The sequence below is a fragment of the Ovis aries genome, chromosome 14, assembly GCF_016772045.2.
Source record: "Ovis aries strain OAR_USU_Benz2616 breed Rambouillet chromosome 14, ARS-UI_Ramb_v3.0, whole genome shotgun sequence".
Classification (NCBI taxonomy): Eukaryota; Metazoa; Chordata; class Mammalia; order Artiodactyla; family Bovidae; genus Ovis; species Ovis aries.
In genome coordinates, this window is record NC_056067.1 from 24,467,803 (window position 1) to 24,486,140 (window position 18,338).

At 46.2% G+C, this 18,338-nt stretch overlaps 1 protein-coding gene across 4 annotated transcripts in view; it reads left to right on the forward strand.

Moving 5' to 3' along the window:
• NUP93 (nucleoporin 93) overlaps positions 1–17,839 on the forward strand; it is a 103,237-nt gene extending 85,398 nt beyond the window's left edge. For 2 of the 4 annotated variants that reach the window (XM_004015009.5, XM_042231662.1), the window contains 15 exons: positions 1,473–1,612; positions 4,628–4,760; positions 6,094–6,251; positions 7,281–7,446; positions 7,831–7,924; positions 8,642–8,833; positions 9,470–9,596; positions 9,712–9,784; positions 10,017–10,061; positions 11,656–11,772; positions 12,765–12,883; positions 13,595–13,712; positions 14,155–14,238; positions 15,832–15,960; positions 17,569–17,839. In XM_004015009.5, coding sequence (XP_004015058.1) covers positions 1,473–1,612; positions 4,628–4,760; positions 6,094–6,251; positions 7,281–7,446; positions 7,831–7,924; positions 8,642–8,833; positions 9,470–9,596; positions 9,712–9,784; positions 10,017–10,061; positions 11,656–11,772; positions 12,765–12,883; positions 13,595–13,712; positions 14,155–14,238; positions 15,832–15,960; positions 17,569–17,679 — 1,806 coding nt within the window. In that variant the 3' untranslated portion in view covers positions 17,680–17,839. Of the gene's footprint in view, positions 1–1,472; positions 1,613–4,627; positions 4,761–6,093; positions 6,252–7,280; positions 7,447–7,830; positions 7,925–8,641; positions 8,834–9,469; positions 9,597–9,711; positions 9,785–10,016; positions 10,062–11,655; positions 11,773–12,764; positions 12,884–13,594; positions 13,713–14,154; positions 14,239–15,831 lie in introns of all 4 variants that reach the window. The other 2 variants (XM_060397949.1, XM_060397950.1) reach the window with 1 other exon arrangement.
• The last annotated feature ends 499 nt before the right edge of the window (positions 17,840–18,338 follow it).

Consider the following 18,338-nt stretch of genomic DNA (forward strand, 5'->3'; position numbering starts at 1 on the left):
CGGGTGTCTGATGGGATTAGCGGCTTGCTGATTTGGCAGAAGTGTGCTAGAGAGAAATTCTGTGCTTTGGAAGATTAATTTAAGTGTTCTTCAGAGTTTTATTTTAAGTAATTTTTAGGTGTGTGTTTTTTTTTTTTTATGGCGATGCTATATATATATATATATATATATATATATATATATATATATAATGCATCTTCAAAAGGCCCAGCCAAGCTGTGTTTGCTTTGAAGTCCTGTCAGGCTCTAGCTCCACCCTGTCAGTTTCCCTGCTAAGACAGACAGGGCTCTTTCATGAGATGTGAATTGTAAAGGTGATGTGGTTTTCGTACCGTGAGCCCCTTGAACTCGACTCAGGTGGGGTCTTTACAAGAATTTTTCATATGCCGCTGATTTTGTTTCTCTCTGACTCCCCCCCCTCTTCATTCCTGCCCCTCAGTTCTTATCCTTGGCCCAGTTTCTCCCACTTCGGGGAAAAAATAAAAATCAAAAAAGGGGATGGATAAATTGGTAGGTGGCCAGGAAGAACGGGAAAAGGAAGGAAGTCTGTAACGCAAGCAAGCACTTGAACACATTTTTCCTTCACAGGGCAGCCAACATTTTTTTTCCAATAAAAAAGTGTAAGATTATAAAACCAATCTAAAGAAGAAAATAAGAATTTATCTACTCTCTCACCACCTAGAAAGAGTCACATTTAGATGGATTTTCTACAGATTTTTAACTTTTCCAAGAAACAATGAAAACGGGATTTTCTCTTTTCCTTTGGAAAAAGTGTATACCTGCTTTTTCTCCTTCCAGAGATCTTAACTTTATAACATTGCAAAGGGTTCAGGGAACACATTTCTAAGGCAAAGTTTACAACCAGGAGGGTTCTGGGATGTGAGAGTCCGTCTGTGTGGTGGTTACACACAGGCAAGCACACCCATGCCTCTTCTAGGAGGCTGCACTGGAGGTGCCTTTTGAGGGGGGTGAGTAGGCAGGAAAAGGAGAGGCCATGCCGCTGAGAAACAGGGTAAGAGCAGGGACCCCTGGAGAGCCTCCAGGAGGACAAAGCCTGTATTATTTAGGTTAGACTCTTATTTTAAGTCTTAAAAAACTCAAATGACCTTGTAAGGACTGACATGCAGCTATTTGAGTTTAAAATCCTAGAGCTCTGGACGATTATAAATGTGTTCACTCTCTCTTAAGGGATAACCCACTGAGATTCAATAAATGTGGTCTCAATTATGTAGGTGGTTATGTCAGACCTGGAATAGTAATTGATCTGAAAACCCACTCAGGACGTGGGCTGCTTAAGGGAAGATGAGAGCCTGGCTACTGGCCAGGCCAAGGCACATCTTCTTTGCTGGGCTTGAGCCTGAGGGCTGCAGATAGGACGTTAACCTCAGCCCCTTCCACGTCAGAGCACTGTGGAGAACCAGGCCGCTTGCGCAGCCCCACAGCGTTGTCACATGCAGTGTTGTTTCTGTGCAGAACATCTCCGACATGTGGGCCATGGTGAAACAAATGACAGATGTGTTGTTGGTGCCAGCGACTGACGCCCTGAAGAGCCGCAACAGCGTGGAAGTGCGCATGGAGTTTGTCAGGCAGGCCTTGGGGTACCTGGAGCAGAGGTGAGGCGGCGGCAGCACAGAGGCTGCCTTTAAAATCCCCTGAAGGTAGCCGTTCCCCTGTTTGAAGTGGTTCTCTAGATAAGTGCTCTGGAGCTGGTGTGATTTAAACAAGGTTGAGCAAGTCTGAGAGATGTTGCGCTGTTTTTAGGAGCACTTCTCTATGGGAACTGTCTCTGCACAGGTGTAAAATCACGTGAGTGGGAGCCCTGAGCCCTCTTAGGCTTTTCTCTCTGTCTTTCTCCACCCTGCGTCCCTCAGTATAGAGACAGGGTTATTAGGGCACAATGCCTTGGGTCAGGATCCTGGGCCCTCGTGGGGTTCAGCCATTACTCCTCAGGCTCTTGGTTTTCTCTCAACATTTTAATTTTCCCACCCGGCATTTTACCACCTCCAAACCCTAGGAAGGCCCCTTGAGCTTTTGTTTTCCTTCTGGCTCTGCTTGGTTAATCCTGTGAGTTCAGATCCTTCCAGCTGCTAAAGCCTCTGATTTGTGCCTAGGTTTCTGCCACCTCCTCACTAATTGGAGTCGGTCACAGGGGTTTGCGGCTGTACCCTTGTGCCTTGACTGTTGGCCCCGTAGTTGGTAGGGGCTGTGCCATTCATCCACGCCCTGTGGACACTCCTCCCAGCTCTGAATTGACCAGCAGGTGTTGTCATGAGTGTGCAGTAGACCCTCTTTATCTCAGAGACAGGGTGCTGGGCCTCTCTCTGTTGGCTGGAGAAGAGAAAGGCAGGCTGCATACACTTGCTCAATTGCAGCTCTTTGCCTCTGCACCCATGCAGCTGCCAGTGGCCTTGTTGTGTGGTCACCTTCTGTCAACAAAATAATACTCTGTTAGGAAGTCAAGGTAATTCAAGACTTGATACTGCAGAGAGAGAACAGATTTTTATATCAAATACTAAATTATTTAATAGCTACACAAGATGAACACCATCAGATATATTAAACTCACTAGCCTCCATTCTTTTGTTAAGAAAAATCTGAAACTGCAAATGGTGTTTCATTTTTTCTGGCACAGGCGCAAAGAGTTCATAAAGTATTACATCAGGCTTTCACTCAATTTTTATAATGTAAGTTTTGTTAAGTCTTCAGCCATGAAAAACCTAATATATATAGTGGTATTTATTTGCTACAAGTTAGCAAAATATGAATCAAAAAATTTCTCACAGTGTATAAACAATATTAGGGTGGTTTTTTTTAAGGATTAAGTATATGACTGCTTTTTCTTCAGTAAGCCTAATTCTCACTGTTGGTGTTTGACTTCACCAGAGATACCAGGTTGCAGTTTGGGATTTTATATATGTAAGCCATCCCAATTCTTCTATTATTCTTTTCATTTAGTTTTTTTAGGATGATCTTGTTCCATTAATTCCTTTAGCAGCACTTGGAGCTATTCGGGAGTTTCCTGTGCACAACTATTATATGCTTATTTTCTTTTTCTAACAGCATCTCTCTCTTGACATCTTTTTTAAGGATTTGTTGTCCCTTTTGATAAAGGGAATATTTCAGATAACTGTACTCACTTAAAAAAATATTTTTGCTGGTACTAATCCACTGAGAGGATAACATACAGTTTTGTTTTTTTTTTAAGATTTTTTTGATGTGGACCGTTTTAAACATCTTTATTGAATTTGTTATAGCATTGCTTCTGTTTCATGTTTTGGTTTTTTGGCCTCGAAGCATGTGGGGTCTTAGCTGCCCAACCAGGGATTGGTCCTGCACCTCTGTCGTTGGAAGGCAGAGTCTTCACCACTGGACCACCAGGGAAGTCCCAGTGTTTCAAGTGATGTAATACACCAGATGGCAAAGCAGGCCTGGCCCCAAATTATTTTTTGAGTATTTCAAATTTGAAGCAAGGTAGCATTTCTTAGCTCTCAAGGAAGTTAGGCCCTTTCCAGCATGTCGGTTGTCTTCATTCAAGCTGGAAGAGACCATAATGGGCATTGTTTGTCCCAGTTGCCACAGGGCTCTTATCTAATCTCTTTTCCAACCTCTGCTTTTAAATACTCCCAGTGATAGAGAACTCATATTTGTTAAATCAAATTATGTTTATTTTTCATCATAAAAATACTACATGATTATTATAGAAATTTTGAAAGATGCCAAAAAGAGGACCTGAAAAAAGGAGCAGCCCCCCCTCTCACATGCAGGGGCTCCTGGTACCTTGTTGTATTTCCTTACCGCCACCTCCACACCCAACCCCACCACCTTTCTGGGACATATGAATATTTTGTTTGATATTTATCTTTTACATAGCTTATGATCCCAGTGTGTACAATATATGGTTTTATATAGTTTGCTTGTAAAATTTTTTGTCAGTATCATTTTTTAAAACTACATCAATTTCTGATGAGTCTGTTTTCTGTAATTGACATTTAGATGTTTTTCTCTGAGAGGTGTGTGTGTGTGTCTCTCTCTCAGTCTGCTATTATACTTAATCTGATGTTGAACATTTTAGTGCATATGATGCACCTGAAAGTTTTTCATTTACAGATTAGGTGGCACCTGATTTCTGTATTTTTATAACATTTTCAAATAGTTCAGATAAAATGTATGTGTGAGAGAGGGAAGAGCATGCATGTAAATATTAACTGACGAATGTAAGTAAAGGGCAACTGAGCACTCGTCGAACTATTCTTTAATTTTTTGTAGCTTTAAAATTTTTCAAAGTAAAAAGTTTGAGAAGATCCACTAGAGCATTAGGCTGTGAGCGGAGCACTTATTTTTCTGCACAGCAGCCCCTTCTGCATTTGAAATTCACAATTATGTGGCTCCAGGAATTCTTTTGAGTATCCACAGTGATAAGAAGTCTTCACAGAGATCCACCACCCACCAAATCAATAATGTAGCTTGCTTCATTAAGCATGCACTTCTGTTTCGTCTTCTGTGTTCAGTTGAAGTCCAGGCCCTGCCATGTGGAGTTCACAGTCTAATGTTGTGGGTCTGGACACAGATACGTGTAAGATGTGTTTTCAAACTCGCCTCCCTTTTTTGTGCCTTCAAATTTTTTCCAGTTATAAGAATTACACCCTTGTGACTGTCTTTGGAAACTTGCATCAGGCCCAGCTGGGCGGAGTGCCAGGGACTTACCAACTGGTTCGAAGTTTCCTCAACATTAAACTTCCAGCTCCTTTGCCTGGACTTCAGGTACTGGCACCTTTATGCGATCAGTTACTCCTCCAGGTCAGTCTCTGAGATAGGCATTTTCAGCTGAAATGAGGTAATGTGTGGAAACTGCTGTATGAAGAAGAGACCAGAGGGGGCGGGAAGAGAACCTAGGAGACCTGGAAAGGCTGGTGGCTCAGGAGTCCAGGGGATGGCGGTGGAGGAGGAGGGTGCAGGGGGTTGATGTCATTGGTTTCTGGACGTGTTTTGAAAGTGGACCCAATGGGACGGTGGAAGAATTCGGCTATGGGTGTGAGCCACAGAGTCAGGGATGACTTCTGAGATTGTTGACTCAAATAGCTAGCACAACAGAGTTAGATATGGTTCCTAGAAAGTGCCTTTCTTCTCAGCTCACAGTTCAGATACCTGCTGTGTGCAGAGTGCTGAACCAGATCTGTGTACCGAGGGTGGTGGAATACACAGGAGGCTGGCTTTCTGCGGGAAGTGAGGCCCATACTAGTGCTTGAAGAGTAGGGGCTCGCCAGCCAATGGTCTCGGATAGGGTTTTTGATGGGGAGGGGGCAGCGAGAACAAACTTGTCAAGGCAGGATAGAGCACTTGGCCTATTGGGTGTGTGTCAGGGCGGGGCCAGCTTGGGGAGCGCCAGGCTAAGCACTTAAAGCGCAAACAGCTTATAGGGGTTTAAGTGGGGAAGTGACACGATCAGGTCTGAGTTTTAGAAGGAGTCCTGCTGAGGGGAGGGTGGAGGGGCCAAGAAGGGAAGTCTGAGGTCCACATTTCTGGAGGAGTCGGGGAGGAGCAGAGGGGGGAATAACTACAGGGCTGCTGCACAGTCTGGGGACACAGCCACTTTCAGGAGAGATGCTCTTGCTCAGAGTGTAGGATCAGACCCGCTTTCCTATATCCCCAGTGCCAAGCACAGTGAAACTCTTAATATGATGATAGTCTCCTATTGGTAAGTGAATGTCTTTAGCCCTTACTTGTTGGGGTGGCAAGAGTGCATGTCTGTAAATCATCACAGAAGAACATGTCACCCTTTCGCTGTGAATCCTGGGGTTCCATGGAGAACCCACCATCTGGCTTTGACTCATGCGGCACGCATGGTGCTGTAGAGGAAAGGCTCTAGGCTAGACTGGTGTTTACTAGCTTGCCATGGAATAAGTATTTAACAGCCCCATGTCCCAGTTTCCTGGTTTGTAAAACAGAGAGGAAGAAGCCATTCAGGGTCCCTACCCAGTGGAGTTGTGAGATTGAGTGACTTAATACAAGAAGAGGCTTAGCTGAGGACCAGTACATTGAAAGCCATCAGTTAGCTTTTATTTGTCTGTCTACTTGAGCACCTTTCCTTTTTTAGGATGGAGAGGTGGAAGGCCATCCTGTGTGGGCGTTAATTTATTACTGCATGCGCTGCGGAGACCTGCTTGCCGCTTCACAGGTGGTCAACCGAGCCCAGCACCAACTGGGAGAGTTCAAAACTTGGTTCCAGGAGTACATGAACAGCAAGGACAGAAGGTACGGTGAACAAGGTGCGGAGTTCAGAAGAAGCCACGTGGGATCAACAGGGTGGTCCGCCCTGGCCTTGCTCTCTTTTCCTTGCGCATGGCTCCAAATGAGTTTCTGCTTGGGAGAAAAATGAACTTTGGAAAGCATGAAGAATTCAAGAGCCCCGCTCTGACACGAATGTCTAGGCACATCAGAGATGCTTTATAAAATGAAACTGTTGTATTACACGCCACTTGTTTACTCTTAGTGCTTTTCTGGTTGATCCAGATGAAAATATGTTGTCATGCACTTCATAGCTCGAAGGCCAGAATTAGACATTGGCAAACCTGAGATATAACCATCGAATTACTTCATTAAGCTGTTTTTTGTTTCTGTTTTTTCCTCTTACATTAAGGAACTGCAAAGCATTAGTTTTTCTTTGGTTTTTGTTAATGTAGTTGGACTTAAATTCACATTCAAACCTAGTTTAAATATATGTGCATGTATATAGAAGAAATAGTGGTAGTTACACCAGTTATACGTGTGGAAAACCAGGATTACTTTTTTGGCAGTGTCCATGTCCAGAGAGTGTGATAAACCATAAGTCCTGTCTTGCTTATATCGGAGTGTAAAGTAGGGACCATGTCCTAGGTTCACCAGGAGACCCTGAGACAAGGATTTGAGTGCAGGAAGTTTATTTGGGAGGTGACGTCACAGGGTTAAGGGAGTGGAGAGGCCAGAGGGGGCTGAGGCCGTTAAAGGACTGACTCAGTCTTGTTCATCACTGTTTGGAGGATGCTGGGGGTGGGGGGCTGGGGGGTCAGTTCCCCAGACCTTCTGCCCTGAAGGCCACCGCTGGAGGAAGCCAGCAGGCAGAGATGCAGGTCCTAGGAGCTGCAAGTCAGGTTAAAGTGATGGTCCCGGGGATTTGGGTGGGACAGTGCCTGTTCCTCTCCATGGAGGAAGGCTTTATAACTTTGTTACTGTGTGGTTGGACCCTGGGTGCTTTCAGGTGCCCTTGAGGATCTTCAGCCTTTGTCTTTTCCCTTGTGTCTTCAGATTGTCCCCAGCTACGGAGAACAAGCTCCGACTGCATTACCGCAGGGCCCTCAGGAACAACACGGACCCCTACAAACGGGCTGTGTACTGTATCATTGGCAGATGTGACGTCACGGACAACCAGAGCGAGGTGGCCGACAAAACCGAGGACTACCTGTGGCTGAAGGCAGGCGTGCTCCCCTTGCCCAGCAGGGCATTTGCCCCTTCCCCCTGCTTACACTCTGCACACAGATTTTACTGTTAATGTATGATGCCAGTAAAGTGACTGCAGTAGTGGTTTTTCTGTCTCCTGGCCCAGTTTTTATTGTGCACAATTCCCAGCCAGTAACACAGCCATTAGCATAGCCTTGAGCCTTGAGCTCAAACAGCTCTAAGTTCGCTCCTGGCTCAGAAGGTGAAGGTGAAAGTGAAGTCGCTCAGTCGTATCTGACTCTTTGCGACCCTGTGGACTATAGCCCACCAGGCTCCTCCATCCATGGGATTTCCCAGGCAAGAATACTGGAGTGGGTTGCCATTGGTACCAATGCATGTTTTTCTCTTGGGGGTTTAGTTGAACCAGGTGTGTTTTGATGACGATGGCACCAGCTCCCCACAGGACAGGCTCACTCTCTCTCAGTTCCAGAAACAGCTGTTGGAAGACTATGGTAAGATCCCCTAAGCATAAACACCTTCTGTCTCTCTCATCCACCTAAGATCACTGGTTAGCTTCTTTCTGGGAAAATCCTTCATCTCTGAACTCCATCTCTCCTTCAAAACCCCGTGAACCTTCAAAACACAGCACAACAAAACAATTATTTCAGATTCGAGTAGAGGCCGCACCCATGGCCTTAAGTAGTGGATGTGGCTTACATAGTCACGGACAGTTCTTTGAGCAGCTCTGGTGGACACTGGCTCAGAGAGAGATATAGAGGACTTGGCTGCAGCTCCCTCAGAGATCTCGAAGTGACTGCATCTGAACACAGAGAGAAAGAAGTTCCCACTGGTGGTCAGCAATGTTAAATGCCGTGAATCTGAGGGAACTGCAGCTTGGAAGTCATTCCTCTCCTTACTGAGTGACTCATCAGGACACAGGAGATAAACAGACCCTTTGCATTCTGTTTTAAGGTCCTACTCTCTGTTTCTCTCCCACCTAATGCAAGTAGTCCAGGTTTTACAACAGGGGCCCCCCACTCTCCAGTTGTGTTGGGAGGTCAGGAGGCTGTGGAAACGGCAAAGCTGGAGTGGCGTCCACTGTGTCCAGACCCCAGGTCCATTCCGGCTTAGGCTGGTGCTTTCATCCCGCTCTTTAAGCACTTGGGGCTGCTGGTCGGCTGCTCCTTCCACTCACTTCTTCTGAGTCAGCTATCCCTCCTCTCCCTCAGGCGAGTCCCACTTCACGGTGAACCAGCAGCCCTTCCTCTACTTCCAAGTGCTGTTCCTGACGGCGCAGTTTGAAGCCGCCATTGCCTTTCTCTTCCGTATGGAGCGGCTGCGCTGCCATGCTGTCCACGTGGCACTGGTGCTCTTTGAGCTGAAGCTGCTTTTAAAATCCTCAGGACAGAGTGCTCAGCTCCGTGAGTATTTGCTGGCCCTCACACCTCCACAGCATGACACATGCCCCATCAGGTGACAGTGGGCGCAGAACTGCGGTCGACAGGGATCCAGCAAACAGAGCCAGTCGTTTTTAGAGGGTTGTAGATAGTTGGGCCTCTGGGATGATCAGTGTGAGGGGGTCTTGCCCCTCCCTCCTCCATTCAGATTCCCTGGGGAGTTCAGTATATAAACCTAGTGAGACTGGTTCCCATTGAAGCTCTAATTGGAGACACTGGAAGGCCCAACAAGCCATCAGTTATGCCTGCTCATGGCATGGAGTGGTAGTCAGGAGGGAGAGAAGACATGTGCCCGAGTGGCTGCAATTTGTGAGTAGTGCAACAGACCCCCCGCCCCTCCTGGAACACATTTCATAATAGTAGGTTGTTGCCACCTTTTCATTCAGAGACCAGCATACTATGATTCACTACAAAATGCCATTGTCTCCGCTCTGTGCTTGGGCCGAACTCAAGGGCGGTGGTGAAGGGACTGGGCTGAGCTCACATTGCCAGACGTTGGCTGGGCTGCAGGAGTAGGTGCCACTGGGTCTTTGGGCTTGGTTCCCATAGTTCCTGGTTGTGTGGTTGTGACCAGTTCTGACCCCCTCCCGCCCCGTGCAGTCAGCCATGAGCCCGGCGACCCTCCCTGCATGCGGAGGCTGAACTTTGTGCGGCTGCTCATGCTCTACACCCGGAAGTTTGAGTCCACGGACCCGAGAGAGGCCCTCCAGTACTTTTACTTCCTCAGGTGAGACTGGTTTTTGACCATTTACTTCAGCTGATTTTGGTTTCTGCCGTTATGAGAATGATGATTAGAGACCTTAAAGTCGTACCTTCAGAAACCAGTTTTTGTCTCCTCCTAGGGATGAGAAGGATAGTCAAGGAGAAAATATGTTTCTGCGCTGTGTGAGCGAGCTGGTGATAGAAAGTCGAGAGGTATATCTCCTAACTTTTCCAGTATACAGGTTCTCATGCTGATCACCTCAGTGTGGGTTGCGGGGAGGCGGGGAGCTTTACAGTATTCTTTGGTTTCTGAAATTGTTGATTCAGTCTCAGTATCCTCGAGACTTCTCCCACCTCCCCTAGTCCTCTCTCATCTCCTAAGAATTGTGGATTATGTGTATATCCTCATCCAGTAAACTGGGTAAACATTTTTTTGTCTCTGCAGTTCGATATGATTCTTGGGAAACTGGAGAATGATGGAAGCAGAAAGGTAGGTTAAAGACACCCCTGGAGATATGTTAGTTTGCAGGTGGGGATTTACAATTGTCCCAAAAAATACAGTTACGTTTTAGGATGCAAGGTACTAAAGAGGCAGATCTGAATGAAGTTGCTTAGTGTTAAAAAACAAAGAATGAAAATTACAGGTCCCAAGTGATGACCTTGATGTTAGATACATTTCTCCTTGAAATATGTAAATTTGTGGTGAGATAGCTTTTTAAATTATTTTCAAAATACTCATCTGCTTACACCTGCCATTTTTTCGTCTGAGAAGGCTACATTTCTGCCATTCTTGGCTCAGAAAATATCCAAGAAAGAAATTGATTACTACGCCTACTCTCCCCAGATGGGAAATTAGAGATGCACTTGACCTTTCTCCAAAGGTAGTTTTCAAGGGCTCAGAACCCTGCTCTGACCCCAGAGATGAAGCTACTCCCATGAGCCTCAGCGATTCCCTGAGACCCATCATGGCTACTGGGCAGGGCCCCTGGCATGGAGGCCTCTCCTGACCCCACTGGGGGCCATTTGGATGGGCAGGGGCCCTGGCATGGAGGCGCCTCCTGACCCGCCTTGGGGCTCCTTGTGCCTCTCTCAGGGACTCACTTTCCCTGCTTACAAAAATGGGTGGTTTAGACCCAGAAATCTTGAAATGAGCTCACACTGCTTACACCATCCAGCTCAGGAAGACCAGTGGCGGTGCTGGTGAAGATGTGATGATGGCCATGCTGATGGAGTAGTGACAACTGCCAGGCCCTGTGCTGATTGTTCGATGAATATGTTCTCACCTAGTGGTCACAAGAACCCCACCGAGTCGGAACTATTATCTGTTTTTCAAGGGAGGAAGTGGAGACAAGAGAGGTTAATTTTTGTCTTCAAGGTCACACAGCTAGTAAGAAAATGAGCTGGAATTGGAACCCAGTCCTTCTTGACCCCAGAGCCCATGCTCTTCACTGACCTCTTGTGCTGCCAGGGTGGCAGAGAAGGTCGGTCGCCTGACTCGGTCCAGGGCTGATGAAGAGTTGGGCAGCCAGTCAGACATCACGGAGTCTGTGTTACCTAAGGCCTGTCTCATACTCTCTTGACCATTGGGTTGCTGTTGAGTGATGACGCAGACTTTTTTGTTGTTGTTTTTAGTATCCTGGCACCACTTGCCATGTATTTTTTTCAGGAGTAGGTTTCTTTTGCTGTCTGTCTTATAAAGCAGATCCAAAATCTTTCAGATATTTTCTCTGAGCCTCCTGATTTTTTTTGCCCCCACTAGGGTCATCTGAAAAATTAAAATCATTGATGATTTCACATACTTGTAGGTCATTTTGCAAAATGAGAAAGCATGGAGTCCTACCGCTGACTCCTCTGGGCTGCCTGTGAGTCTGCCTCTTCATCGGCACTCATCTTGGTCCTTTTCATGTGTTTAATAGGCCCTTATATCTTCAGGAAAGCCAGAGTCTGGCTGATGAAAATATATGCATTGCCCAGAGCAAGCATTTTCAGTTAGTTTTCAGATCCCCAATTGCTTCTCTGTGTTTAAAATGACAGCTTTGTCCCTCTGTTTCTCTCTTCCTCCCTTCCATAATTTGTCTTGTCAGCCTGGAGTCATAGATAAGTTTACCAGTGACACAAAGCCTATTATCAACAAAGTTGCTTCCGTGGCAGAAAATAAAGGACTGTTTGAAGAAGCAGCAAAGCTTTACGACCTTGCCAAGGTAAATGTGTCCTTTTCTTGCCTCTGCACCTAATAGATCTGTCAGCCTTGCTGCATTAAATGCACAGCCATTTCAGCGGTGCTGTTATTGTACCCCTCTGTCTGCTGAGGCATTGTCTCCTAATGCTTAGGCAGTTAATGATCCGGTCAGGGTGAAATTCCCATTTTACAGAATTATTTCTGCCCATAAGGTGTTTCTGGCCAGACGAGAGCACGATATATTGAAAGGCTGTCCTGCGGGCATTGAGCTGTAGTCTCACTTAGCAGCAGAATAAACCTCCATCATGCTTCGACAGTAAAGCTGCTGGTGAAAGTGCCTGGTGCTCATCCTCCAAGCAGCCGCAGACCCACTGGGGATGGATGGATGTTTGGGAACAAAACCACAGCCAAGGCGTGCTGAGAGCCCTGGAGTTAGGAGTTCTGCATTAGAACATTTGGGAAATACTATTAACTGTAGCCTGGAGAAGATTGCATCCTCTCCTTTTATCACCTCATAGAAGTTCGCAAAACAGGATTGTAATTCATTTTTTTTTTTTTTAATTTAAAAATATTGAGACTGAAAGTAAAGGGAAAGTGTTAGTTGCTCAGTCATGTCCGACTCTGTGACCCCATGAACTGTAGCCCACTAGGCTCCTCTGTCCTTGAAATTCTCTAGGCCAGAATACTGGAGTGGCTTGCCATTTCCTTCTCCAGGGGATCTTCCCCACCCAGAGATCGAACCCAGGTCTCTTGCATTGCAGGCAGATTCTTTACCACTGAGCCATCAGGGAAGTCCTCTATTGAGACTGAGGTCTAGTGAAAAAATAGAAAAAGGTGTAGATACTTAGCATACATAACAGCTTGATGGGTTTTCCACAGGTATATGTCTGTGTCATCATCACCCAGGTCAAGATCCAGAACAAAAAGTTGCCTCTTTGTCTTGATGATTTAGTTTTTGTCTTCGTACTGATTATTTTTAATGAATTCCTTCTTTAATTTTGAAAAACTAAACAGAATGCTGACAAGGTGCTGGAGCTGATGAACAAACTGCTTAGCCCCATTGTGCCCCAGATCAGCGCCCCACAGTCCAACAAGGAGCGGCTGAAGAACATGGCCCTCTCCATCGCAGAACGGTAAGGCCGAAGAAGCGCTCGGGGCCCCGGGCTCCCAGCCCCCACCCCGGTGTGTCTTCAGCTTCACTGTAACGTCACACAGTCCCTAAGAGGGGCCCCACCGTCCCACTGGCACTGACAGTTTCGAGAGTTCTTAATAACCATCATAACCAGCTGTCACTTGGTAAACATTTTTGCCAAAAAGAAGGGGATCTAAGAATATCTCAGCATTCTAATCCTGCAGTTTAATTCAAGGCATTATACTCATCTCTGCGCCATTAGCAGCCATCTCAAAGGGATTTGGTAATAGCTAGTGATGGATGGATGGGTGGATGGGGGATTCTCTGAGGTGTGGTGACCAGTGTTTCGGAATCTCCCCTCTCCCCATGAGTGGAGGTGCACTCCAACCAGTGTGGCTCCCTGGCTGGGCAGCAGTCGTTACTTTTTGTGCCCTCTCCAAATCTGCCTGAGAACTGGGTCAGGGTGCTTGCTGAGATGGCGGCCAAAGCTGGAGAACTGGGCTTCATACAGAACGTTTATAGGTCGATCTCTGTCAAATCCACCATCAAATGCTCGGCCGTTATAAAAGAGACACTATTTTCCACTCCTTAGTTCACCTCATCTAGAGAGCCTAAGAGGTTCTGACATTTTTTAGATGTTGTCCTCAAATTACAGATTGCACAGAAATTCCTAATATACCCCTGCCTCCCTTCCCTCTTTTTTGTCCTTCAGGTATAGGGCTCAGGGAATCAGTGCAAATAAATTTGTGGACTCGACATTCTATCTTCTGTTGGACTTGATCACCTTTTTTGACGAGTATCACAGTGGGCATATTGACAGAGCCTTTGATGTAAGTTTCAGGAGGGGTGTTTGAAGTACTGCTTAATGTATGCCCTTGAAAAATCAAAACATTTTGTGGGATTCATTTAAAACAAAGGAAATGTCACCAGTATGCCTGTTAAGTGAAAAAGGACAAGTAAGATCCTGGCAATTTAAAAGGGATTTCTATGTTGTTCTTTTTTCTCCTTTTTTCTTTTCCTTTATTCTTTAATCTAAAAACAGAGGGATTTCTCAAAATAATTTGAAGTCTCTGAATTGTAAAAACTGCCTCAGAAAATGAGGATAGGAATTGAGTCAGTCAGCAAGTTGGAATCAAAGCCTTTGAACAAGGGGAGTAGAATTTCCTACTAAGAAGCCACCTATGAACATGTTAGATGCTGACATGTGTTTGAAGAGATGGAATGACTGTGATGACTGTATCATATGGGGCTGATGGCTTTTGTGTTAAACAGATAATTGATCGCTTGAAGCTGGTGCCCCTGAATCAGGAAAGTGTCGAAGAGAGAGTGGCTGCCTTCAGAAATTTCAGTGATGAGGTGAGTCCTTCTCTGCCTGAATTACAAAATTCTTTTTTCCGCACTTCTGCTGAAAACTTTTGTTTTAATGTAGCCAATAACTCTTAAGAGTCCTAGTACAGTCACCATCCAGACTGAATTTTCTAAGACGAGTCCAGTTTCAGGAATCCTGGACTGGTTTTCCTGTGAGTACACATATACCCATCAGATTATTGTCTGAATTCCTGACTCAGAAAATACTCTCACTCTAGTGATTGGACATATTCTTGGGAGAAACAGGTTTCTTACTGATTCTATGAAATCTGGCTTAATTGTTTATTATCTACTTGTTCTGGAGGGTGTGTCAGTGCTTAACTGATCTTTTATTAAGTAGCTCCTTTGGGTACATGAAACATACATTGTGATTCACTTCCTTCTTTCCCTTCTCTGAAGAAGCAGAGAAGTTTTGTCTCAAGAAGCAGCTGCAGTGACCATGGTCTCAGTTATCACCCCAAGAACCTAAGAGCTCCTCTCTATGCAGGGTTTCTAGCATGTTGCCACTGCCTAGCCCAAGGCTACTCAGCTGGGCTGCACACTGGAATTGCTCAGAGACCTTTAAAAAAATCCTCATGCCAAGGCCCAGAAATTCTGGTTTCTCTGATCTGAGCCTGCAGCCCAGAACTCCCCTGGTTATTCCTGTGTGGCTAGAGTAAGACTCTTCTCTAGAACCAGCTGCCTGGTCCCAGGATGTTCCTGACAGTGTTTCGATTTAAAACCATTTCTCAATGAGCACATTCCTTTTATGGAAGCGTGTGTCTGTTCTAGAGGAAGAAGGAAGGCCACCTTCCGCATGTGGGGTGTCTGCCTCCTATGATATAGACAGTTAAGAAATCTTGCCTCTTGCCAACCTTCCCTTCACACCTACTACAATTCTGCCCCTAGCTATTCCTCCTTTTGTTGTTTTTTGCCGACCCCTGGTTACATCATCCATTGTTTTATAGACTGAAGTGGGGTACCAGGGCCTGTCCTCGTAGACACTCCCAAGGACTCTGCTCAGGCCGTGCAGGTCTGAGACAGTGTGGTGGGTCTGAGATGGTGGGCAGTGATGGGGACTGAAGAGCCAGCGTGTGCGTCCCTACCTTCTGATGTTCAGATGCGGACTTCTGCTAATCCCTCTGCTGCCCAGACATAGTTAGCGTGCTCTCTGCTCACGTCCCTGCATAAAGAAGGGAGCAGAGGAGACTTCTTTGGTGGTCCAGTGGCTGAGACTCCATGCTCCCAATGCAGGGGATCCAGAGTTCGATCCCTGGCTGGGGAACTAGATCCCACATGCTGCAACTAAAAGACCTCAAGTGCTGCAACCAAGATCCAGTGCAGCCAAATAAATATTGTTTAAAAGAGCAGAAGAATGACCGATCTGACCTTCTGAATAGTGTTGCCTGGGATTTGCTTTCACGCTTGACATTCCAGTGCCGTCGGCTCCTTTTTGGTGGCTGTGTAGTACACCAGCTGGCAACTCTGGGGATATGGCGTGACCCGGCCTTCCTGGAGCACCACCGGTCCCCCCTCCCCCACCCTGTCTTTGGCCCCATGGCTGGGTTCTTTCTTCTTACTTCCTTGTGTCTCTCTCTGCAGATCAGGCACAACCTCTCAGAAGTGCTTCTCGCCACCATGAACATCTTGTTCACACAGTTTAAGAGGCTCAAGGGGACAAGTCCATCCTCAGCATCCAGGCCTCAGCGAGTCATCGAGGACCGTGACTCTGTAAGATCCCAGCGTTGGCCACAGCCATCGCTGAGAACCGCCTTTCTGGTTTGCCTTCGATTGCTCCTCATGAGACCATTGCTCATGACCCAACGTGCTTGTTTCTTTACTACCTGGCATCTGGGTAAAGCTTATGTTGAGCGCTTCCAGAAGAAATTGAACATTACTGGGGTTGCTCCTCTTCTCAAGCTAAAAAATAATGATGTGCCAAGTCAGTGAATATCAAGTCTTAAAAAAATCAATCAAAATACTAGTTTATATTGATTCCATAAGAATTCCTGCCCACTTTAAAATATACAGTCATTTTATGAGTCTCAGTTCAGCACTTCCATGAAAACCGTACTTTTGGTCAACAGTTGCTGTGTCTGAAAGCCATGTCTGTCTGACACTGGGGCCAGTGCCCCTTCCACTGCCTGTGGGGCCTCCAGCATTACCTGGGCCGCACAGAGTCCAGGCAGATAGAACCCTTGGGCCCAAACAGCATATGCTGTACAGTTGATTTGACAAAAAGGGACACGTGTTTGACCCATTAAAACATTAAAACTGGTGGCATTTTAGAATTGCCTTTCCCTTAACATTTAATGAGGCTCTCAGTATGATGTGTAAGAGCCATACCTGCTTTTGGCAATCAAGAAACTAGGGCCTTGAAAATCTATCTCCTGCCTCCAGAGATGTCTGTGGGCTCTCTCAGGTATGACCCCCACAGGTCCTGTCATTGTCAGAACCTCCACCTTAGACTTGCCAGTTTACTTCACATATCAGGGAAAAGGCACCTGCCTTTCAACTTTCTTCTTGAATGGTCCTTAAGAGGCCTAGTAAGCGATCCTTGAATTTTCCTTTTAAGTCTTGTTACTAGTCCAGAAAACCCACCCGCGCCCCCGCCACCCTTCCTATCCTAGCTGTGGTTTCCTTTCTTCTGTAAGCATCCAGTACAGCTCACTGTGGGCAACCTGAAGCTGTTCTCTCAGATTTCGTTTTTCCTTTACTCAGTAATTTATCACTTGGAAATCAGAGTGAAGGTTATTATCTCTAATATTGGAAACACCTGAGTTAAAATCTTTTTCCCTCCTGGAGCAGTCCGGGAATCTCATAAATATTGTTGCCTGAGAAAAGAGGACTACTCACTTCCATTAGAAAGAGAAATGAAAGGAGTGAAAGGGAGGAAAGGGGACGACGCAGGAGAGGAAAGACCTGGAATGGGCTGCACTTGGGCAGTGCAGGTGCTTCATGGGGGTCCTAGAAACTCAGGTCCTCACCAGTCAGGGGAGGGAGAGGTTCGGAAAAGTGGAGCAGGCAGTCTGAAGCACAGAGCCAGGTCAGCAGCTGCTCAAGTGGGGCGGCTTGCCTGGCAGACCCATCCATCTTCTGCTAAGTAAAAGGGCTTTGGAACTGGAGGCCTGGTGGCCCTCCTTTGCTAACTCTGCGCCACACTGGAGCAGTGTGACAGTGGAGGGCAAGACGGTCATCCACCCACTGGGAATCTGTCATTACACCACCGAGGGGAGAAAATGCTAGGATGCAGTGCTGGTTCCCAGGACAGGGCCCTGACCCAAAACTTAACTGGGTTCCTTTTAACTGGGTTCCTTCTCTTCTTCCCCTTTCTCTCAGCAACTCCGCAGCCAAGCCCGAGCCCTGATCACCTTTGCTGGGATGATACCCTACAGGACATCTGGGGATACCAACGCAAGGCTGGTGCAGATGGAGGTCCTCATGAATTAAGTGTGATGTTCTGAGGGGCTCATGGGGCTGCTTGCTGTCAGTACCTCAGGGCCCTCCAGGGTTGGGGGTGGTTTCTGGTTTTGTTTCTGTTGTGTTTGTTTTGTTTCATTTTTCTGTATTATGTATTTTTGTCAACACCAATAAATTTCTTTGATTTGTATTTTTTTTTCACATTCTTTTAATTTCACTGTTTTTTTTTCCCCCTCTTTGGAATTTTGTTGAAATTTATTTGTGTGAGAGGAATTGTCTCCACTAGTGCTTGGGCCAGAAAATGACAGACTTGTATAGGCATCCAGGAGTTGATTAAAGTTGACCTGATATGATTAAAAATTGACCCAAAATGAGCAAGGAAATGAAGCCTTTGGGAGTTGCTTTTATTTAGATATAACATTCCCTATAGCAGGGTCACGGTTAGCTTTTCACATTTCTGTTTGAATGTGAGAGCCAGCCTCAGCCTTGGTGAGTTAAGATTTGTGTGTGAAATACCAGGCACTCCACATCCTCCTCCCTCTTCCCTCCCCAAGGTGTGCCTTGAGGTCCAAGTTTTGTTGTTGTTGTTTTTCAGTCGCTCAGTCACGTCTGGCTTTTTGTGACCCCATGGACTGCAGCACACCAGGCCTCCCTCACCACATCCCAGAGTTTGCCCAAGTTCATGTCCG